Source organism: Mus musculus, chromosome 13 (genome assembly GCF_000001635.26).
Source record: "Mus musculus strain C57BL/6J chromosome 13, GRCm38.p6 C57BL/6J".
NCBI lineage: Eukaryota > Metazoa > Chordata > Mammalia > Rodentia > Muridae > Mus > Mus musculus.
This window is the reverse complement of record NC_000079.6, coordinates 11,812,203-11,837,683: the sequence shown is the minus strand read 5'-3', so window position 1 is coordinate 11,837,683 and position 25,481 is coordinate 11,812,203. Positions and strand designations below refer to the sequence as shown.

The window sequence follows — 25,481 nt, the reverse complement described above, 5'->3', positions numbered from 1 at the left end:
GGGAGACTCTCCTGTTTTCCATTGTATGTCTGTGCATGTAATTAAAATCAGATTCATCGTGGGAAGGGAGACTCACAGAAGTCTTCATCTATCAGTGACCAACTTATAGAACTTCCCAAGCTATGTCCCTAGTGAACAAAGTTCTCCTTCCTTTAGTCCCATAAAAGAAAAGCTCCTTGGCTTGAAGAGATGGCTCAGAAGTTAAGGGCCTGCTTGTAGAGGATAGTTCAGTTCCCAGAACCCAGGCACACTGGAGGCTAACAGCTACCTATAACTCGGTCTCTGGGAGATCCATGCCCTCTCTGACCCCTGCACACTTGCACTCATGTGCTGGATCCTCCACACAGTGCATTTCTGATCTGCCATCACAGTGACTAAAGATGCCTCGATATCTTTGCGGCCCCCTGTGAGCTCTAGTTTCAGTCCTTTGAGTTATTGTGCCTATATTGCAAAAACCCCAGAGAGGCCACCAGGAAGCACAACTCTGACGCAAGCACATGAGAGTCTCTATTCAAGCCTAAGCTAGGGCCACAAACCTTCCTGATGAACGAGGATAGGAGAGCAACCCCAAGGTCTTGGGGAAGGGGCTTTATAAAGGAAAAACCACAAGCAGGGGTTTCCAAGCCTTGGCATTACATAAGAGGGTAAAGGAATGGTGGCCTTCAAGCTAATTGGTTTACAGCACCTGGTTAAACCACAAGAAGGGAGCCTATATCAAAATGGAGCATCTTGACCTGGGAATGACTTATGTTTTCCTAGCCCACTCGGTTGTTATCAGCTAGCTGCAGCTGCTGTGTCTATTTTGCAACTGAGGTCTGACTTTTCTCAGGCCTCAAGGGTGGGTGGGGGCCATCCCTCTCTAAGGGTAAGCTAACTTAGAATGAAGTCTTAAAAGCACAATGGGGTTTATTTTGCTACCTCAGTCTCTTCAGAGTAAAGAGGCCAACAACCTTGAGCTCCTCAGCCCAGGCCCTGCACTGGAATGCTTAATTATTTTCGTCTGAGTTTCTCCTAAGCCTGAGCTATAGGAAATGAACAAAGGGACGGACAGCCATGACCCTGGGTGCTTCCTTCAGCTTCCTTTGTCACATGTCGTTTCAGCAAGTTCTTACCTGACTCCAGGTCGCCATTACTACCAGTCCTTACAAAATCTCCTCATTAAAATCCCTCCAAGTGGCTGTAGCCCATTACAATGGGAAGCCAGCAAAACCTCACTGTGCAGCTAATGAGTGCAAGACTTCTCAAAAACACAAATAATTAGGCCATAAACTCATTTCCCGGCTAAAAGAAAAAAATGTTTAGAGACTCATTGTTTTCTTCTAAAGAGATAATTACATTGTTATATTTTCCAGAATTTAATTTTCTCATTGACAGGGTTGGCATAAGTAGATTAGCACTCTATCTCATCTGATAGAATGAAATTACAATAGTTTATCTGTTTTATTGCTGATTCTTAGAACACAGTTCCAAGTTATTTGCATAATAGTTGATTCAACTTAGTTGATAATTGTATGCTTCTGAGGTGACCTTGACCTTTCTGTATTGGGGATTGAGACTCATTTGAATTTGAAGTTTATCTACTCATTCTCTTTAGGGTCATTAAATGGTCATTACTTATTAATACAAAAGAAAAAAATCAGATGTCATGAAGAATCTGTGACATTTTCTTTTTGTTTTAATTTTCCTCTGCAATCGTTTGTTTATTTGTTTATTTATTCTTCCCTTATACATTACATCCTAACCACAATTTCTCCCCTTCCTCTCTTCCTAGCCATCCCGTCCACCTCTGCTCTTCCCCCCTCCTCCTCCAGTTCCTTTTAGAAAAGAGCAGGCCTCCCGCACAGGGATATCAACAGGGCCTACTGTAACAAACTACAATAAGACTCTGCACATACCCTCATAGTTAGGTTGGACACAGCAATCCCTGTGCAGTCTAGCTCAGCCCAGAGTCTGCTCTGTAGAGTGGGCAGGACTTGAAGCAATCCGACTGTACCTGGATCCCAAGTATTGATAAGACAGGCATGTATCACCAGACCAGGCCTTCACTGTTGTTTTGTTTGAATAGATCCTTTAAACAAAAATCAAAACTCAAATAGTTTTTACTTCAAGTTATTCTTCAATAAATAGTTATGTAGTAGATGATCTTAATCAGTTAGTTCAGGGCTTGCCTTGGAATATGAGGACATGACTTTGGTTCTCAGAACCTTTGTAAAAGAAGAAGATTCGGGTGAGTTAGTATGTGTTTATCATCCAGTATTAGAAAAACAGAGATAGGCAGATTCCTGGGGCTTGCTGGCCTGCTAGCCCAGCCTCCTTGGTAAACTTCACTAGTGTGATAGCCTGTCTCAGAGAATAAATAGGGGGCAATGCTTGAAAAATCATAATTGAGGCAACCCTCTGTCCTCTACAAGCAAGCACACCATGAACGTGAACAAACACACATGTGAGGACACACACATGCCCTCATATATACACACACACTGATTTAATTAATAATCAAATAACCAAAAACCTCGAAAGAACACAACTGCAACTTAGCAAGGAAACTTATACAGTGATGGCAGGACTGAGAAACAGGAAGGTGTCCATTAAGCGTTGAGACTGTCATTTAAGAACTACCATAGGGCTAGGGAGAGGGCCTCAGTGCTTAAGAGCACTTGGTGCTTTTGCAGAGAATGTAGATTTGATTTTCAGTACCCACGTGGTAGCTTATGACTGTCCGTAACTTCAGTGACAGGGGAATGCCCACATCTGGCCTCCAAGGATGCCATACAGTACATAGACATACATGCAGGTAAAACAAAGAACAGCAGCTGCAGCAACAACAGTAGTGCTTATTGATTTTGCTGATGGAACTGATCCCAGCACTTGCGTGCCTGTGACTCCAGCTCTAAGGGATGCATTGCCCTTTTTTTTGTTCTGGCCTTCAGGGCACCTGTGGATATGTGCATACACATACACACACATGTACATCCATTTGCACACACACCTTCAAAAAAAGAACTTGGAAGAATTTGGCCTACTGAATTTCTGAATCTCAGCTCCCCTTAGGAATACAAACCTCTGCAGTTTACCTCAGAAGCCGCAGGAGCAACAACCACAGCTTTGATTAGTTGGAGAGACATAAGATTCAGTTATCACTGACAGTCCCATGAACACCTCATAGGTGTCATGGACAAATTGTTCAAAGCTTTTCAAGTATTCTCTCATTTTTGTTCTGGACCTGTAGGGAGATATTTTTGTTTATAGATGTAAAGCTGAGCCCTAGGCTAGGAAGATGGCTAAGCAGTTATGAGCCTCGGGGAACCAAGTTTGGTTTTCAGCGCCCAGTCAGGGGCCTCACAACTATCTAGAACTCTATATCCAGGGGCTCTGATGTCCACTTCTGCTCTCCAGTGACACTCTATATACACTCCAGACACACATACATGCAAATTATTGAAAATAAATCTTTAAAAAATAATATTTGGCCATTGCTATAACTTCAGTGAACCTAGAGAACTGATCTTTTCCAGGAATGTTTTTATAAGATAGTATTGTATTGATATAGACTAGTAATTTCTTAAAATCTATGCTATTCTCTTTTCATACATAGGAAAAATTGGACGTGGGGGTGAGGAAAGAAGTCGATGGCATGGGAACCTCAGAAATCAAGTATGGAGACTCCATTTGCTACATACAACATGTGGATACAGGCCTGTGGCTAACCTACCAGGCTGTGGATGTGAAATCAGCACGAATGGGATCCATCCAGCGTAAGGTAAGGTCACACACAGACACAGATTATCACAGCCACATTCATACATGAAAAAATACAAAAAAGTGGAGACTTCAGTCACCTGCTTCAACTCGTTATTACACTCTGAAGGTCAGGTCACTGTTAATTTTCAGTCAAAATATTATGAAATCATTTCATTTGGCCACACATGCAACCATGGTACCTAATTTTTCAGATCCCATTTGTATATCTGAGAATGTAATAGTGACTACTATTAATGAATCATGAGATTTCGGGTCTCTTGAATCCTGTGTAACAATCCTACCAAAATAGGCTTTGGGTTTTTGTTGTTGTTGTTGTTCTTGTTGTTTTTTTGTTTTTTTTTTTTTTTTTTTTTTTTAGGGTGAATCCTTGAAGGGTTTTTCTCAATGATATATAGGATTATAGTTTTGAAATTTATGTATTCAAATTATTTGGAAAGTAATTTCAATTTCACTGTCTTCTAGATTCTATCCTATTCTATCTCACTTCCTTTGTCCTTCATTCTTCCTACTACCTCTTCTTGCTCACAAGATAGCCATCATGCTTCTTGGTGGTGGTACCCTTCCAGGCCCACCTCCTCCTTCCCCCCCTTCTCCTCCTTCCTCTTCCTCTTCTTCCTCTTTTTCCTCCTCCTTCTTTCTTTCTCTGTCTGTCTCTCTGTCTCTGTCTCCCCCCGCCCACCAGAGTCTCACTATGTACTCTGGCAGTTGTCATACTATGTAGTTTGGGCTGATCTCGAACTCACAGAGATCTATCTGCCTCTGTGTCCCAAGTGCTGAGATCAAAGGCATGAACCACCACGCCCAGCTCTTTCCCCCAATTTCTCAACATCAGTTTTCACTGAGCCAGTGTGTCACTTAAGCACGCCTCTCGCCATCCCTCGGAAAGATCCAAGCTTTGAACACCTGAGCTTTTAGACAGGATGCTTCTTTGGTGACTTGATTCTGTCAGCCCACAGCTTATCCATCCTTCACAGTTTATACTGAAATGATCACATTAGAAGTCTTTGCCTTCCCAGCATGCCCACTGCATGTCCTCTGTGCCCTGAAAGCATTTATAGAGAGCTTACTCAATGTTATGTATTCGCCATGCACAATTTGGTTGACTTGGTATTGTGACATTGTGCTTTGTATGAGAAATGTCCTGCAGGTCAGTCCTGTCTGGAGATGCCCTTCTAGACACCCTCCTAGGCCTGCTTCATTCAACCCTTAGGTGCTTCTTAATCCATGCAGACTGACAATCAGGTGAGGACCACAGAGTTGGAATTGCTGATGCTGCCTTTGGAGAGCCAGAGAAGGGAAGGAATCCTGAGGCCTGCTGAGTGGTCAGGACTCCGCAGCTGACTCCTCTGGCTGCCTGCATTGCCCCATCTTTGGTACACCTACTGTGGTTGTGTTGTCTGGAATCACAGTAGGTGTTCACAGCTTTCTCTCACAAACATGCTTGTTTTAATCTGTCCTGGTCATGTTCCTCCAAAGTAAACTTATGTGTTTTAGTTGTTTTGAGATTTAAGTTTCTTTATATCTATTTATTATTATTAATTTTTATTATTATATCCTCCTTAATTTAAATTTTTTTCATCTAGCTTTTATAAACTCTCATACTATTTTATTTGATTCATTTTATAGGTTTCCTTACTGTGAATTTTCACACCTATTTTGTAGATGTTATAGGTTTCTGCATCCATTAAACAATTGAGATTATTTTTATTTCCAAGTCTCATTTTATTACTTTTCGGCAGTTTTTTAAAACCTAGCAGTGATTTCTGAGTTTTATCAGTTAAGGTTGATAAAACAAAATAAAACAAAACATGTTTTGGCTTCCTTTAATTTGCTCATATAATTAAAGGTACCAGACGTCTAATCACTAAAGAATCCTTACATCCATAGAATTAAACCCTACTTGACCATAGCCCATTATTCCAGTAAAACCCTACTAGATTTAATTAACTCATTTTATTCAGGATTATTTACATATATTCATGAGGAAAATCAAATTCTCTTTATGAGTAGTTAAGTTTCATTTCATATAATTTGCATGTTTATGAATTTCCACATGTACTGAAGCATCACTCTTCATTGATCCCTCTTCAGCCATGTGAAAGAGGAATGGCCTCTCCCAGACCACAGGCTTACAAAGACAGGTGACAGGACATGGTTTGCCAACCCATGGTCTGGGATGTCTGCTCTTTGAAACTGTATTATTCATGTATGCAACCACTGAGTCCTAAGGCCTTCTAACTAGTGAGCTTGAAATTATCCTTCCGGTGTTTTCTGAAAATTAATGGATCACTTTTAATCAATTATTAATTAAATATTAATTAATTAAATTAATTATTAACTAATGAATAATTAATCTTATTCTTAGTTGAATGGAACTCCTTTATTTGGGGCTTACTGTTGTTTCTGAGATAGAGTCTTGTTTTGTTGCTCAGGCTAGCTTTGAGCTTCTGGGTTCTAGCGATCCTCCTGCCTCAACTCCTGGTACTATAGGGATGCGTCACCATGGCTCCCTCTGTTGGTTACTCCTCTGGGTTAGCTGGGCCTTTTGCTGTTTGTTTTGCCATTGAGGTTCACACTGTACTGTATTATCATAATCGAGCTCCTATATTCTGTGGCTTTCTATTTTATTTTCAGTCAAGTTTGTGAGAGGTCTGTTTATCTCTCTCCTCAGATAATCGGATTTGCAAACCTTTTTCTGGTGTCTTGCTTCTATTTCATTAAGTTCATCTTGTATCCTCATCAACTCCACTTTTCTACTCCAGGAGGTGTGCTTCTTAGAGGTTTTATACATTAGCACAGGCTTTTTATTTTCCTGTTAATAAAGGCAAGCAGGAGAAGCACCTTGCTTTGAGGACAGATTGAGGTTTGCTTCATGGGTTCTTCTTAACTCAAGATATTTGATAATTTTAGTTCCGGTTATAAATTTTTGGTTTATCCAATTGATTCATGGTACTAAGTTACCTCACCGTGAGTGTTGAACGAAGGAAGCTGAAGGGACATCGGGCATGGCCCTTCACAGACATTCTGCAGCTGGCTGACTGGAGCCATTGCAAGTCTGGAGGGTGGTGAAGGCAGTGACCGACGGAACAGAAAGGAAGCCCTGGGGAGATTTCAAACCATTCTAGTATTCGCTTTTGTGATGTACGTATTCCGTACATGTGTGTGATTACTCTGAAAAAAAAATCCATTGATCTGTACGCTGAGGATATACACACTCACCTCTCAGTGCTGGGCTTTCACGGAATATTCAAAATATAAAAATTAATGAAGGACATGAGTGTGTATGTACGCATGTGTGAGTGTATGTGTGTGTTTATGTGTATATATGTGTTGGTGTGTATATTTATGTGTGTGCTTATGCAGTGTGTATGTGTATGAGTGGATGTATTTATGTGCGTGTTTAAGGGGAGTACATATGTGTGTGTATGCATGTGTGAGTGTATGTGAATGCATATGTGTGTACTTGTGTGTATATGTGAGCATATGTGTTTCTATGTGTGCATGTGTGTGTTTATGTGGTGTGTGTATGTTCATAGTTTAGATACCTCAGAGTCAGTGATGAGTACTCAGTGTTCAGTCACAGTACAGCTGGTGATATTACAGAGCAATGGAATGCAATGTGTAGTGCTGGCTTTTCTGTTGGTTTCTAGTTTGTCAGGTTGTGGATAAATCATTGAATGCAGATATAGGGCAATGATTTACTATTGTTTCATTCAACTCAATATATGTTTTGAACCATCTGTAAGACAGAGATGGAATCAGTGTATTCCATGCCTGCTTTGTACAGGCTGCTCTGCCTGGTATTTACTCTGAACACAATGGTTTCCTTTGCCTGGTTTTGATTTTATTTGTTATAATGGCTCAACTTTTAAAAATGATTTACATTTTCTTGATTTACTCTTCACTCCTCTGATTCTAATTCCTTCCAGGTCCCTTCCTCCTGGCTCAACTTTTTGAGTTCTGTTTTGTTTGACAAGGAGGAGTGTCTGGGACCAAACCCAGGTCTTTCCAATGCTAAGCAACCACTCCACCACTGAGCTATCTCCCTGCCTCTCACTATTATTCTAGTTTGAAACTGACTCTCACTAAGTTGCCAAGGTTAGGCTCAAGCCATTTCTGCAATGCTTCTGTCTCTACGCTCTGGGTGGCTAAGATTACAGGGGCATGCCTCCACCAAGGGCAAGAGTGTATCTTCTTCAGTCTGCCTGCCTGGGAAAATGACTCTGTTGCCATGCCCGTGCAGGCTATCATGCACCACGAAGGCCACATGGACGATGGTTTGAACTTATCCAGATCACAGCATGAGGAGTCCCGCACTGCCCGCGTCATTCGGAGCACAGTGTTCCTCTTTAATAGGTTCATAAGGTAATGTACATAGTGATAGTTGCTTGATACTTGATTTTTATCTTTCTTCATGGATTTATAAACAGATCATTCTAAAATACAGTTTCCTTATAAATATACGCTTTGCTAGGCTCACAGAATAGAATTAAACCTACAGCTTAGAGAATGTGAATTTGTGATAGACAGTTATGGGTCATTATTTTGCTGGAATAATTTTTGTATTCTGTTATAGTGAGGATAATGACATCTAGATACTTGAATTCTAGGCAACATTAAAAATAATGTTCTTCTTAACCCCTGAGCCATCTCTCCAGCTCCCCTCCCCCAAATACTGTGATTCTTGAAATGAGCAATCTTTTTTTACTTAATAATTGAAACAGTTGCTTACCCATGAAACTAGTCAACCTATGGCCACACTGTTTTCTGGCAACAGCATGGTAATATACAACATAGCCTGGATGGAAGAAGGCCTCTCTGTTTTAGTTTGAAGACCTGATAGAAGGAAGTTTTTCTATAAATAGACGTATTTATATGCATACATGTATATGGCTAAGTATAGTAAAAGGTTTAAAAGCATGTGCATATTATTATTAAACATTTTTTAAAAATTCAAATTATGTGAATAGATATCTCTCATGATTATTTTTACTTACAGTATTATTTATTATCATTCTTACTAGATTATTAACAACCCTTTACCTCTGAGAAGGGGGAGGCCCCACAGAAAAAAGGGAGGGGGTGGGAAGGTGTTGTGTGGGGGGAACTGGGAGGAGAAGGGAGTGGATATTGGTACACAAAGGAAATGAATTAATTAATTAATGAAAACACCTAACCCTTCACATTAGAGACATTAATTTCCTGTGTAGTTATATCTTTCCCAATTTATTAGTTTAGAAAAAAATAATTCTAAATTATTTTTCATAGTTACTGCTTTTTGTTCTTTGTTGTTTTTTTAAAATTCTTTGTTGTTTATGTATTCTTTCTGTGACCCATTGAGCAAGAGTGCAGGTTTATTTATGGGAGCATGGAAAACTTACCAGCACTACAGCAGCAATGCATAAAATGATTTTTTCCACCAGCAATCATTAACTGCCAGTGACCCCTCATGGAGGGGTCAAGCTTCTTTGAGACCCTCCTCTATCTGTGATAGAAGCTCCTATGTAAACAGTCTTACTGATGAGCTCATGAGTGCAACTTCTGCAAAGAGTTAGTTTGAATTTAAAACAGTTAGGTGCATATGTTGGCATTTGTGGGTGGGAGAGCATGTGCTTACAGAGTCCAGGAGAGAGCACTGGACCCTGTGGCATTGGAGGTGGTTGTGAGCTGCCTGATACAGATGCCATCACAGAACCTAGTAAACATTTTTAACTGCCCAGCCATCTCTCCAGCTCTCATAAACGCATTTTTTTAAAACAGTTAGAGTAGCAGCTAGTGTTGATGATGGTAAAGCCTATAACAATCTCTTACCAAAAATTAACCTCAAACAAGCAAATGTCAGTGCTTGAAGAAGACAGATGTGTCCTTACATCTTAAGGTACCTAGCACTATGAAGGGCTATCAGTCAGCTTTGTATCCAAATACAAATACAGCTTTGTATCCATTCTCCATTGGTCCAACAGGGTGTGTTATGGCCGTATATCTCTGGATGTTGCAGTCTGGGATACACTGTGATACTTAGATGATGTGTTACACACTTCTATTGTGAATATGACCATTAAGGCTGGTAGAAAGGATGCCTTACACATCCCTTGGATTGTGCCTTTTTTAAAGAGGGTGTCAAAATCAACTCACCTGCCAATCGAAATACATTGAAGTGAAACTGTGGCTCACTAACCTAGAGAAGTGTTTGCTGTGATTCAGGGGCCTGGATGCTCTCAGCAAGAAAGTAAAGCTGCCCACCATTGACTTGCCCATCGAGTCTGTGAGCCTGAGTTTGCAGGACCTCATCGGCTACTTCCACCCCCCAGATGAGCACTTGGAGCATGAGGACAAGCAGAACAGGCTGCGAGCCCTGAAGAACAGGCAGAATCTCTTCCAGGAAGAGGTGAGATCACACCTGTTCCTTTTCTGTTGCTCCCTTGGGAAAATGACTTTATACTGAAAAAAATTACCTGTCTATTCCACATCTTTACACATCCCAGTTGAGAGTAACAGGAGTGTTACTGAGCAGAGGGACAGGCTTGGGAGAAACATGCTCTTTATTTTTACTTGTGTGTCATTACCCTGATGAGGGACACTTACTTTACCATCATATCTCACTGGGCCATTTTCATCACTGCAGTAAGAGCATTGCTGGGTGGGCTCCAGTAGATGTAGTGCTGTGTTACTTAATGGTATCTGTTTTGTGGTTGTCTTAGACTTGATTTTAATGGTTTTGAGTTTATAGCATATTATTTGAAGGTGCCTTTTAGATACCTTTGAAGCTATAGGTTTAAAAATACAGCCCCAGTAAGCTGAGCAAAGGAATAGAGTTTGATCCAACTGTTTTATATTGGCTTCATAAATATAGAACTGGCTTCATAAATTCAGAACCCAGACACACACACACAGGCACACACACACAGACACACACACACAGGCACACACACACACACACACACACACACACACACAGACATGCACATACACACACAGACACACACACACAGACATGCACATACACACACAGACACACACACACAGACACACACACACAGACAAGCATATATACACAGACACACAGAAACACACATACATACACATACACACACACATACAAACAGACACACACATATACACACAGAGACACACACATATACACACATACACACAGAGACACACACATATACACACACAGACACACTAGATACACACATACATACACACAGAGACACACTTATACACACACAGACACACACATATACACACACAGACACACAGATGCACACATACATACACATATACACTCACAGACATACACAGACACACACACACATACACAGACACACACAGACATGCACAGACACACAGATACACACACATACACACAGAGATACACACATATACACACATACACAGACACGCAAATACACACACAGACGCACACATATACACACACAGACATACACATATTCACACACAGAGACACACACACAGACACACAGATATACACACACAGATACAGACACAAAGACACACACACACACACACACACATACACACACACACATCTTAGGGCAGGAGGGCTCTGGGCTTGGAATAGAAGCAAAAAGGAAAATGATCATTAAAGAGGAAGGTGAGCTTCAGGTTGCTGTATGAACAGAGTACCCACCCTTTCCTTTTGCAAGTTATTACTTTTTGTGGTGCTGGAGACAAACCCAGGTGCTTCTGTGTGCTGTACAAGTGAGTGCACTTCATGGAGCTCTCTTCAGTTTCTTGTGTGCCTTTGTATGTATGGTTTATTTTATCAAATGTCCCACTGCTTTAAAAACTCATGTACCACAGCAGCTTGGCAGCCTAATGTCCTAAGGCGGTGTCAACATTATCATGACAGGCTCAAGCCCTTCAGCAAGGGGTGTTGGGTATGATAGAGCCAGCTAGGGGCTCAGCAGGATTTCCATTCTAAGTGTTCCCAACATAGGACTGATTTTTTTTTTTTTTTTTAAAGAAAGAATTAACCTGGGCTGGAGATCCGGCTCAGAGGTTAAAAGTATATATGTGCTGCTCTCACCTAGAAGCTGAGTTTGGTGTTCCCAGCAACTGCATCAGGAGGCTTACTCCACATCAGAAGACTTACTGCCTGTAACTCTAGCTCTAAGGGATAAGGTGCCCCCTTGTGACCTCTGAAAGAACTACACTCACATGCACATCACATGCCCACAGACATATGCATATGATTCAAAACAATTCTCTCTCTCTCTCTCTCTCTCTCTCTCTCTCCCTCCCTCTCTCTTTCTCTCTCTCTCTCTCTCTCTCTTCCTCTCTCTCTCCCCTCTTTCATTCTCTCTTACAAGAAAGAAGTACATTTATAAGCATCTAAGGAAAATATGGAGAGGATGTTGTTGAATTTCTATAATCCCCAAATCTATGTTGTACTTTTAAAACTATTTTTTTCTGGTACTTTTTAAACTGATACTAAATTTTGCAGCTATTTTTCTTTGTAAAAGAAAAATGATCTGTGATCATAAAGGCACAAAAATCATGGGAATGTCAACACAAGTCAATGGTAAGAACAAGAAGAATTAGTTGTTATGGAATTCTTATCTTCATGTATTCTAGAACATTGGACTGATTGCTGTACAGCAGTTATATTATATCTGGGGGGGGGAATCAACCTAAATATTAAGTTTTGACAATTTAAAATACAAATTTGAATATTTTCAGTCTAATATGGATATGGAATTTTTTCCTTTGTCATTTTGTTACATAAAACTATCCAGATTGGACATAGACGTGCTTTAAGGCCCATGGCTGCTGCTAAAATTCTGTCCAGTGAGTGAATTTGACTACTCTATGTTTCATAGATTTGGCTTTCACGACCCTGCCTCTGTTTGTTATTGCCCTGCCCAGCAATAACAATGAAGGTGCCACTTCAGATGTAGGCTGCCTCCTGCAGAACCCCACAAGTCAATTTTTTACGTGCTTTAAAACTTCTTTTCAGTGGTTTTATTTCACTTAATATGTCTACAATTTAATAGTTATAATAATGCTTATTAAAAACAAGGACAAATCACTAGTAGTAGGACACCACTCACGACCTGTTCATGCCAACCACTGTGAAACCTTGTCAGTGTGAAGAACATACTTATACAACTTCCATTCACTTCTGTTTGAGAATAGAAACCAAGATTGAAATCCCAAGTTATCTGAAGAATAACTTCTTGTTTCTTGGGCAAACATGACTCTTCTTGTCCTTTGATTAAATGGTCTTCGTTTTCTTTACAATGAACTGATGATGTTAAGTTAGACTTCTCTCAAAAAAATCAAGCTGTCTCCTTTTCTTCCCCTTTTGGCCTGAGCATAATTAATTTCTTTCCTTTGAGACAGAGTCTTACTCTCTAACACAGACCATCCTTGAACTTGTAGTTATCCCCCTGCCTCTGACTCCTGAGTGCTGGGATTATGAACTTCCATGCCTGACACAGAATCAGCTTCAGATGGTGATTTCTTTTTTTACCTCCCTCTTCCAGGGAATGATCAACCTGGTTCTGGAGTGCATCGACCGCCTGCATGTCTACAGCAGTGCAGCCCACTTTGCAGATGTCGCAGGACGAGAAGCAGGAGAGTCTTGGAAATCCATCCTGAATTCTCTGTATGAGTTGCTGGGTAAGGTCCATGGCTGAGTTTCTATGGCAAATTTGAAAAGATCTTGTAAGAGTTGCAACAATTTTATGGCATGCTTTTTAGTCAGGACTTTTAATTTTTAATGAAGTTAACCTAAAGCCAACGATGCTTTCTGCATAATCCCTTCTCTGAGTGAGCAAGGTCACCTACCACTTATTGTGTAAGGATCTGTGTCTTGGTTAGGGGAGGTGGCTTTTGCAGGGCTCCTATAATGACCAATATCACTTATTTCCTTCTCAGTTCTCAGGTTAGTATTACAGAGTCCATTTTCTTTCAGCTCTGGCTTGCAAGGGGTTCTCACAGTGTCCTTCTGTAGTGTTTATGTGATTGGACTTGCCGACATCTAGATATATTTTATCTTGAGCAACACTTGAGGTAGTTTATAGCACATTTCCATTAGCACTGTGCAAACACAGGTCTTCTGTTGGGGTACCCCATGTGAAATTGTGTCTCTCTCCTTTTTCACCTACCTAAGGCAGTCACTGATTGGCTTTAATAAATATCTGATGGCCTATTAGCTGTGCAGGAAGTGGAAGGTGGGCCTTCTGAGAGAAAGGAAGGAACCAGAGGAAGAAGAAGGAGGAAAACTTTCGCTGGGAGACAGAGGAGAGTGAAATGATCACAGACCTGGAAACTGATATCCAATGTGGGGCTCGAACTCACAACCCTAAGAATAAGAGTCTCATGCTCTAACAACTGAGCTTTACAACAGTCTTCCTTAGTTTTGACTTGAACTATTTCTGTAGTCTCTTTGTGTCTCTTGCCAAGAACTTGGGTCAGTCCGGTTTTACCCTATTGCAAGCTGGTTTCACGACAGTTAACATCTTACCTATATGATATCACTCACTACAATTCCTATTGAGTGATAACTGGTGTTGGTTTCAAAGGCAGGACTATCAGCTTTCTGGGTTTTTGTGTCTCTGCCATTTAGTTTAATGCCTAGTGTAGAATAGATACCCCATATCTATTAATACATCAATATTAATAAATGACTGAATTATGATGGAAGAGGAAAGAATTTCTGAATAAAGAATTTTTAATGTGAAGAAGAACGGGTAGTCAAAATATTTGGAAATTCTCTAAAATATAATTAAATTTCATTAAAATTTAAACAGTCGTAAGAAAATCTATTCATAATTGTCCCTGCTAGAATTATTAATGTTTCTTTGGGTGAGCACATTGACATGTCATTAAAATTAAGCACTTGAAATTTGGTGCTTCCGTGAGACTGGCTTTCGCATTCCTCCTCTGAACAAGATCGAAGCTATTGACGCTATTTTCAGGACAAAGATATTGTGGCACCAAAAAACCTAGAGAGTATATTTCCTTGAAAATATGGAATTAATGGCAGTACTATTAATTTCTTTTTTTAAAAAAAGTGGGGGGAGATACAGAAGAAAAAATCTTCAGTTTGGTGTGCTTTTAACCTACTTTGGTGTCTTTTTAACACATAGTGTAACATGTTTACAGGGTGTAACATGGATTGACTTAGACAAACTAAATATCTGGCCAGAGGTGTGTCATAAGGTGTGTCACAAGTCACACATACATCCAGACAGTATGATATTACATTTCTCTTTATGTCTCACCTGTCCCTTCAGCAGGTTACATGGTTACCTTCCCATGAGTACAAATCTTAGGCATGATAGTGATTTGGGGGAGCTCATCTTTCAAGTTCCTTACAGCCAAGTGCCCACTTTATCCTACGCTACAAATCTCTCACAGTGGACTCTCTATAAGGACACAGAATTTGGGGGATTTTAATTAGATTATTTTAGAGTTGATTGAATAGCTTTAGTATACTCCACTAAATGCTGAGACTTGTACAACAAGATAGCTTCTGGTTGTAATGAGTTTTGTGGCTTTTTTTGATTGGAATAGGGTGAGAGATGTAATAAGTGGATATTAGCCCAGATACTTAGAATACCCAAGATATAAGATACAATTTGTGAAACTCTTGAAACTCCAGAAGAATGAAGACCAAAGTGTGGACACTGTTCCTTCTTAGAATTGGGAACAAAACACCCATGGAAGGAGTTACAGAGACAAAGTTTGGAGCTGTGACAAAAGGATGGACCATCTAGAGACTGCCATATCCAGGGATCCATCCCATAATCAGCCTCCAAACGCTGACACCATTGCATACACTAGCAAGATTGTGCTGATAGGACCCTGATATAGCTGTCTCTTGTGAGACTATGGAGGGGTCTAGCAAACACAGAAGTGGATATTCACAGTTAGCTATTGGATGGATCACAGGGCCCCCAATGGAGGAGCTAGAGAAAGTACCCAAGGAGCTAAAGGGATCTGCAACCCTATAGGTGGAAGGAACAACAATATGAACTAACCAGTACCCCTGGAGCTCGTGTCTCTAGCTGCATATGTATCAGAAGATGACCTGGTCGGCCATCAGTGGAAAGAGAGGCCCATTGGTCGTGCAAACTTTATATGCCTCAGTATAGGGGAACGCCAGGGCCAAGAAGTGGGAGTGGGTGGATAGGGGAGTGGGGTGGGAAAGGGGACTTTTGGGATAGAACTGGAAATGTGAATGAAGAAAATACCTAATTAAAAAAATATTTGAAAGAAAGAAAATAAAAAGATGTGGTTTTAAAATGGTACCTGTTCCAGTAGAGAGAGATGGCAGAAGTGGTAAGGGCAGGGTGATATATCCATGCCTTAAACCTCAAATAAATGTCAGTTTAACACAGAATTTGACATTCTTCATTGTACCCAGAGAATTATTCCTCCCTCTCTCACCTCTCTCTTTCTCCCTTCCTCCTCCTCTCTGTCTCTCTGCCTTCTGTATGGTCAGTTTCCCACAATCCTTTTAGGACCCGAGCTAGCTTTTTGCAGTTCCTCATCTTACATATTTTGCAGTTTACTTCCAGCGTATTGTTGGGGAGGTAAAGAAAATCTTGTCATGAGAAAAAGAACACACTGCTTCCTTCCTCCAGTCCTCTAAACCCGCACCTGCCACGTCAAAGTCTTAAACCAGACACTCTGGCAAAGGGGTGGATGGGTGGGGTTTTACCAGCACTGGCCAATGCTTGAAGCTAGGTTGAGCCTCTGCCTTTCATGACTCTCAGCTAGAGGGTAGTGCTTACATGGGAAGCTTTGCTGTCTGTCATAGGTGCACAGTGCTTTGATTTTCTGCCTCACACTGTGCATTGGGCAGAGTCACATTCATCGTTAATTTAACTTATTTAATAAACACGCTGTAGAGGTTCCCATTGATTTTTGGTAGCAGAGTAGATACAGCCATTAATTCACTTTATTAAAAAACAATGGCTCTCTTATTCCTTTTCTATTATGCCCTTTCATTGAGAAAGCCTAGTCTTGTCTGTGGCCAGCAGCTCCTGAGAAAATAGCTCTCCCTCATCCCAGACCGAAGCCTCTGCCTCCGATGTGACTTTGGACACAGCTGAAGCTCAGTGTCCTGACTGGGAAAATGGAGGAAATAAAGGCTCCTGCCTCTAGTGTTATTCCATCAATTCCATGAGCTACCGGCCAGGCAGATCACTGCTGGCACCTGTTGAGTGGTGTCTGCGAACCGGTGATAATGATTCCACCATCAGGTTGTTGGGCAGCTGGGATTTGGTTTCAGTGTCCCGTGCTTAGCATAGACGGTACTTCTCTTCTTGCCTCCTTTTCAATCCCAAGCACATCTTTCTTTTTGGAAACTTTCTGTACTCATCCTTGCCCCATGTTAACGGAGCATTATGTTTGTCTTTATATTTTCCTGTAGTTCAAACATGCCTTAGAAAGAAATGCCATGTACATCTCTTGCATATGATAAGCAGAGGATTATATAGTCAGATTATTCTGAGGAGGTAGTGGCGTGTGGTTCTCACTTCAAGGAAAGAAAGAGACAAAGGTTCTCTACCCTTCCTGCTGCACCAAAGGTTTTCAATTCTCTTATTCTGTTTACTCTCCAAGTATCGTGACTCTACTTCCCATATCTGTACCTGCAGCATCCCATGCCTAGCTGCTTCTCAGAAACTACAGATAGCCCTCCATATTAACAGGCATGGCACCCATACTTTTAAGTGGCTGTGGATTGAAAATAAAAGAACATGAATTAACTGTGGCTGGATTTCCCTTCTTGTCATCATTTTCTGAACAATACAGGGTAACAATTGTTAACTTAGTTTGATGGAATTAAACCAGAGATGATGGCATGTTGTAGTAGAATGTGCACAGGTTGTGTGCAAAATGACATCATGTTATGTGAGGATGTTGGATGTCTGAGAATGTTGGGATGTTGGTGCAACATTCACCAAGGATTCCCAGGGGTAACTGAGCCTGGGATCTCCAGGATGTCAGGATACTGTAACGTTTCTGGCTACTCTCTCTAACTCTGGTCCTCCTGTCTTGTCATCTTAATCTCGTACCTTAGGGAGCCTAACCTCATGTCCTCATAGATCTTTGTTGACTCTACACTGGTCTCTATGTTTCCTAGAAGATGGCATCCCATGTCTGGCCTTTCTCTTGCTTTCTGTCTCCCAACCTCAGTCACTCTTTGTAGCTGCTCTACATTACCTCTTTCCAGTACTTTCTCCAGTCAAGATTTATACTTCTGGAATGTCTAGTACCAATTAATATTTGCAAAGTTTGAACATTCTTAAATGTCTATACATGCTTCCTTGATTATTTATAACTCATTTGATTCAGAAATGATTTGATGGCACTATTATTTAATATTGACATAATTAGAATTCCCTAGAATTTACATCCTGCCAGTATAATAGCTGAAAGGTTCTAAGAACAGAGAATCATTGAGGAGTTTCTGGCTCATGGATATATTTTACTTGTAAGTTTAATTTTTAGGATGAATACATGGCTCACTGGTCAAGCCCATGTACTTCTCTTGCAGACCAGAGTTGGGTTCCCTGGGTTCATATTAGGCAGCTCACAGTTGCCTATAACCCCAGCTCCAGGTATCTGACATACCTTCTGGGCTCTATAGGTACTATACTCATGTGAATGCCCTGCCTCTGCACACAAATAAATAAAACTTAAAAAGTAAACTAGATTTTCAAAGCAGCAAAAGATAAAGGCTGAAAGTGTATTTTCACCAGTGCCTTCATGCTTCTTGACATTTGCCGCTTGTGCTGCTGTTCTTGAGTCCTTTGTTAAGCTACCTATATACCCATTTCTTCTAGATTGTTCTGACTATATATTTATTTAAATTCACCTCAGGAAAGGTTTCTTTTCCCTTTTCCCTGCACCCTAAGCACCTCAGCTTCTTGCCTGGTCTCTGGATGAGGCATCCTTGTACAACAGAGACATCTATGTTGGGGGAACATGGGCTTAGAGTCTGGTATCTCTCCATGCCAATAGCAGCTCTTATGCAATGTGAGTTGCTGTGATAAAATGTGTAAGGTAGATAGATGGCTTATGGACGACCAATGACAGTTTCCCATGGTTTTGGAGAAGGCAGAAGTCCAAGTTCAAGGCATCTGCGTACTCTGTGTCTACAGAGGGATGTTGAGAGACAATTTAATCGAGATGTGTTCTGACTATTCTACAGAAGGGGTGATTATCTCTCCAGGATCCATAAGGACACTAAGCCCTCTGATAAATTCTCCATTCTCATGACCTCATTCCAACCCCATGACTCCGTCGTCTTCTTTATGTCATCCCTAAGGATTGGGATGGTAGCATGTGAGTGTTTGACCTCAATATTCAGATCATTGTACAGACTTCATGAACTGGGTAACTATTCATTAAATATCTGCTTTGAGAGATGCTCTGATGTAGGCATTAAGGGACAGCGGTGGCCAAAGTACAGTGCCTGTCTAAGTTCTCAATGTGTGGTATTGGGGAAGACAGTGGAAATCAAAAAGCCAGTAAGGATGTGAGCAGCTATTGTCTGCACTGCCTTTATCATTTCATTACATCATCATTAAATACTGGTAATATGTGACTAACCAATGACCACTGAGTAGGATCACATGAAACTGAGAGTCTCAACCCATGTGTTCCAACCCCTTTGGCAAACTTCTAGCTCAAAAAAAAAAAGATTTACATCATTATTCATAACAGTAGCAAAATTCATAACAGTTATGAAGTAGCAATGAAAATAATTTTATGGTTGGTGGCCACCACAACATGAGGAACTGCATTAAAAGTCACAGAATTAAGAAGGTTGAGAACCACTGTCATAAAATAAAGGATTTGTATGATATGTGTTATCATTGCAAAATCAAAAAGTTGGGAGAAATATCCCAAAGTTTCCATGAAACTTTGAAAGTCATGAAAGTCAAATCCTAATTAGTCCCCTTAAAATATGGTGTTTTATATATACAAAAGAAAAATAAGTAATAGCTAGTCAGAAAATAGACAACAGATAGGAGTGACAGCTAACATAAAAGTAAATGAAATAATAAAGGATTTTTATCATGGCAATAGATGAAAGTTAAAAAGTAGGAATTCTATGTGTTGGCTAGGTTGGCACATAAGATAATTTTAATTATATTTATCATTAGGGAAAAGGTGGGATAGTGTGTTCTGGGTTGGAGCACAAATGATAGAATTTTAACAGCCTGGCCATCCCTGCTCTGACCACATATAAAACTTTAGATCTTTGTGACCCTTTGCTCTCAAGTCCTCTGCTGTAAGAAACATGTTCTATGGGTGTGTTGGTATACACGTGAGAAGAGCATCCACTGCAGAATTACTTGTAAATAGCATAAGATTGAAAGCAATCTTTCTATCAACAGGGGGTTGGCTCCCAAGCTTGTGATATACTTATGTAGTATAGTTCTGTGGAATCAATGAAGATTGAGATAAATCTATCATTTGGAAAACCATGTGAGGCAGACCAAATTGTTTCTCTCTTTCTCTTTGGGAACCTGTAGTATGAAATTACCTGGGAAGGAACAAGAAGTCCTTACTTATGCATGGATTATGATCCCAACTGTAAGGTTTGGAGAGACGCCTCAGTGGGTAGACGAGTGTACTGCTCTTGCAGAAGACCCAAGTCCATTTTCCAGAACCCACACTTGGTGGCTGAAAATCCCTTGTAATCACACACACACAAATACAATCTTATTTTTTATAAGACCTCAACAGCATAAAATTAAAGATGTGTAGAGGGAATTTCTTGTGTCCAGTAGGCATTCTGTAAAAATATGTGGAAAATGCTACATGACTATCTCTTGGCTTTTGAATTTTGGCTCCTATTTCTACTTCTGGGACACATTTATTTATAATCTGTTGTCATGCACACCTTTTATGACTGACAAAAGTGGTAACACATGCAACTTAAATTAAATATGTAGTGGAAAAAGGAAAAAAAAACCTCTATATATTGGTTTCAGTTTGATTTTTTTAAAACCCTAGAACATTTATGTATCAGCGAAAATGAGAGTCCTTCCTCTCACAAGGTAGTTTAAATGGTTAGATGGGTCTTAGGGGGTAGAATTATGAGAAGTTTTAGGTTTACAACTTTCCTTTGGTTGATCTTCGTTCTTACTGTTACTCTAGTGAATACTGCTGTCATGTCCAGAAAAGCATTTCAGAAGTGAAAACAGATTACATCTTGACGTTCAGAAATTTAAAAGCCAACTTTTAGGAGTTCCCATTGACTCCAGACTTAGCCCATGTGAGTTTATATGTTAGTTTATAAGAGTTTCTGTTCTGCCATAGTCTCAGAGTTCTGTAATATACTTTTATGTCACAGTCCTATGTAGCCCATTTTCAGGCCTCAAAAGATTTACTTTAAGTATCAATGTCAATTCATGACTGTCCCTCCCTGCTTCTTCCAAAAAGGTAGACAGGATTCAGGGCCATGGGTAGCATGCTTGTGTGTCCTGTGCAAGGGCCTGGATCCTGTGCCCAGAGTACACACTGACATGGAGAGGGAGAGGGAGAGGGAGGGGGAAAGGAAGAGGGAGACAGAGACAGAGACAGACAGAGACAGAGACAGAGAGAGAATAAAATAAGCACAGAATAAAAACCACCCCCAAGTAGCTGGACAGTGAGTGGCTCCTCTCCTAGACTTATTCCTGTGGTTGCTGCTCTTCTTTGGGGTCCTTGTCATACAGAGAGCAAACAGGGAAGGCAGAGTGATAATCTGTAACAATTTGGTGCTTGACATCAGCTTTTAGAGGCTGGGTCTTAGGTAGAGATTGATGAAGGTGGATTTATGAACTGCCATTGGGAAGACATCAGGAAGGCACAGACATCCTGTATTTGGAGTTAGAGGAGCATCGATGTGGCCCTCTTTCATACATCTTTTCTGACATCCACATAATTAATCTGTGGGATGCAGACAAGCCAGCATGGCTTTCTAAAGATGTCTGAGAAATGGCCCTTGGGCAAGCTATGAATACTCATTTGCTGAAGACTTGGAGCATAAAATAAACAGAGTAGGTTGCCAATCTTCATTGTTAGCAGAAGTGACCAGTTTCTGAATCCTTGAAGAGTTGGGAAGGTGAAGGCTTAGTTTCCAGTGTAGCATCATAGATGGAGCTTTGGGGGCTCTGACCTACTCAGTGGATTTCAAATGGAATCATAATTTTTGATATGTTATAAACAGATCTTTTAGGGAAGAGAATAGAATGAGTGCATCTTGAAAGGCGATTATTAGATTAGCTCCCACAATACAGGTTGAGATATTCAACAATGAATACCTTACACTAGAGATTCCAAAAATCCAGTAGCTGCTTAACCCATGAGGTTGGATACACCCGGAGTCCCAAGCTGGGACTGAAGGATCTCTAGAGATCTGCTGATCTTTAGTGTATGTTGGAAGTCAGAAAATTCTTGGTTCTGATATCAGGAAAGGGAAATCCCCAGTTATCTGGGCCACCACTGGAAAATGTCGCCCATGTTTAGGGTGACTCTTCTTACGTTAGGTAACCTGCTCAAGAATCCCTCACAGGAGTTCCCGGCAGTTTGCCTTGTAGTTCATTTCAGATCCAGCTAAGCTGACAAGATTAACCACCACAAGGGCATCATTAAAGGTAGTAGAAGTTATGAGGTGAGGCCCTTGTAGAAAGTGGGCCAATGGGACTGTGTCTTGTGGGCCAATGGGACTGTGTCTTGGGGGGGAGGGGTATACTTTATCTTTAGCCCCTCCTCCTTTCTCTCTGCTTCCTGGCTTCCATGGGGAGAGCAGCTTTTCTGGCCCCACCCCTTTGTTATTATGCATTTATCTTTGCCACAGGCATTAAAAATAGTGGAGTCAGACTCCTGGATTAATTGCTCTCACCTTCTTTCAAACGATTATCTCTGACATTATGTGACAGTGATGGATAGTGACTATCTCAGGAGGACGCAGCAGCTAGAAACTCCAGCGCCTCCAGAGCATTTCCTAGTGTTGTGTGAGAGGCTAGTGAGGCCCATGTCTTCTGACTCTGGGCCACTTCCCAGCACCTTCCTGGTGCAGCATATGGGATGCATCATGTCCTCAGTGCTGGCTGAATAGAGCAGAAGAGTTCTAGAGCTTCCTCGCCTGACAGTGAATTGCCAATCTGTTGGTAATTCTCTGAGCCTGTCATTCTTTTGGGAAAGTCCCAGTCAAAGCTTAGAGACATGCGAGTATGAAGACAGGCTGTCACAATACTGTCACAAAGCTCTTCCGTGCATGGTAGTCATGTCTTCATAAGTACTTCATAAGTTGAAAATATGGTATGTTGAAAATGTGCCTGATACATCTAGCCAACCAGATATTTTTGTTTAGCACAGCCTTTCTTAAAGTGCTCAGAGCCAGACTGATGTTACTCCTCAAATGGATACAACCATCAAATGTAAAACCTATTTAAAAGGAAGGATGGCCCATGTCATGCATTTAAGACTCGTGTCCCCAAAATGTTCTTAATATAATATACTGTTGAGCATCGGCCATTGGCCCTCATGATGACCTGGTGAACTGGAGCTAATTACCCAGCACCATAAGAGAACACTGAATGGTATATCCATAGCCCAGCAACAGTTCAAAATCCAAAGCACTGCTTCTATGAAATTCATGGTACTTTTTCTTTAAGTCAAAAAGATTTCACTCAGTTTGACTATTTTAAATTGGGCTCACATGAGCTAAGAAATGAATAACTGAGTACTTGTATATGTTAGTTATTTCTCTGTTGATGATACATCTAACCAACCAGACATTATTGTTTAGCCATACCATGGTGATAAAACGCCATGACCAGGATAACTTATAGAAGAAAGTGTATTTGGTCCATGGCCCTGGAGGGCCAATAACCCTTCATCCCAGAAGGGAGGCATGGCAGGAAGCTGCAGGTATGGCTGCTGGAGGATGATGTCTTGAACTACAAACATGAGGCTGAAATATCCAAGTAAAAAGATGAGTCTTTAAACTCTCAAAGCCCATCTCTGGTGACATACTTCCTCCAACAAGGCCACCTCCCCCAAACCATCTCTATTTCCACCACCAGCTGGAGCCCGAACATTCACATACATGATCTGATAGGGATATTGTTATCCAAGCCACCAAATTGTACAATAAGAACTTTGTTATTACATGTGTTTACTCTGTGTGTATATCCATGTGTGTTCATGTGGCACAGTGCACATATGGAAATCAGAGAGCATCTCTGACCTCTCCTGCTATGTGAGTCCCTGGGATTGACTCATCCGGCTCAACAAGAAATCTCTCTACCCACTATGCCATCTCACCAGCACATTAATAATAACTTTTAAACTTAGTTTTCAATAAGGAGGCTGAGTATGGTGATACCTGCTTATAAATCCAGCACACGGAAGGCTGAGGAGGGAAAATTAGGGTGAATTAGAAGCTAGCAACAGGTGCTGATACCTTCAGGGTGACATAGCCTGACCTCCCAGACACAGACACAGGCATAGGTACAGTTACAGGCACAGGACACAGGACACAGGACACAGGACACAGGACACAGGACACAGAAAACTAATAACACTCACTTTCACAAGTCTAACTAGATAAAAGTTTAAAGAGTTTTAATTATTCAAACAGTGATAAAAATTAGTTCCACGAACTTATATTTGCTTCTTAAGAGCTTAGTTGGACTGTTTTTACTGTACATAAGATGAAGTATAGTTATTTAAGCACTAGATATTCTTATTGTGTACATTAGCAACCAGTTACTCACTTGTATAGCTGAGCAGTTTCTTCTCTCTTAAGCTTTCTGCATTGTGAAGAGGTTTAATAAGTCAGAATATTAGATTTAAAAGAACTTAAAATCCAGCACAGGAGGACACACAAGACACTGTATACTCTTCACATTTTATTTTCCTTTCATTCACAGGGCCACACATGGCCCAGTACAACTCTTAAATAACAGAGGGAAATGGCATTTGTGGCAGATGAAAGCCTTGGGGATGAGGGCCAGTGAGGCACCAGTTAAAGCATGCTGTTGGAATTGTGTTTTTCTAGCATTGGGAAAGCGTTTTGTCTTGTGTTCTATATTGTGGTGTTCTGCTCACATTAGCCTTACACTGTACTTTGGGGATGACAATGGTCATCAGATGAAGACTAGTGCGATGAATATGGATGCCATCAGAACTTAATTGAATTTTTTTTTCCTTTTTACACTTTATTTGTGTGCATTGAGTGTTGTGGGTGGGAGAGGCATAGGCATGCTGAGGTACATATGGAGGTCAGAGGACAGCTTGCAAGACTTGTCATTTCCTCCACCATATATGGGTCTGGAGGATCAAACTGAGGTTGGCAAGCTTGGCGGGACACACCTGTCCTCAGGCCCTGTCACTTTGCGCACTTCCTTTATCCTGTTCCCGAGGCTAAGTCTCCTTTTTGGCAGAGGGAGAAGAATCTTCCTATCCTTATGTATTTCACTTTTTCTGTCAGAGCAGGAATCAGCTTTATTTGCTGGCTTACTTTGGAAGGAGACGTGAAGGGCATCTTCACTGTGGCTTGCACAGACTAGCCATAGGCTGTTCGCCCTCCTGTTATTACGTAGCAGGTTCCAGGCAAGAGCCTCAGATTCCAGTCCTTCATTCGACCTCCTAGTGTGACCAGACTTTCCCTCACATACATATTTTTTGCCTTTAAATATCATGCTATTAAAAAAAATCTCACACACAGCTGT

General features: G+C 40.8%; 1 protein-coding gene across 21 annotated transcripts in view; it reads left to right on the top strand.

Annotated features, from left to right (window-relative positions):
* Ryr2 (ryanodine receptor 2, cardiac) overlaps positions 1–25,481 on the top strand; it is a 553,847-nt gene that overhangs the window by 269,262 nt on the left and 259,104 nt on the right. For all 21 annotated transcript variants that reach the window (XR_003950437.1, XR_003950438.1, XR_003950439.1 and 18 more), the window contains 4 exons: positions 3,596–3,760; positions 8,006–8,127; positions 9,967–10,150; positions 13,275–13,410. Coding sequence is in view for 18 of the 21 variants with exons in the window: in XM_017315461.2 (XP_017170950.1) it covers positions 3,596–3,760; positions 8,006–8,127; positions 9,967–10,150; positions 13,275–13,410 (607 nt within the window). In the remaining 3 variants the exon portion in view is untranslated. The remainder of the gene's footprint in view (positions 1–3,595; positions 3,761–8,005; positions 8,128–9,966; positions 10,151–13,274; positions 13,411–25,481) is intronic.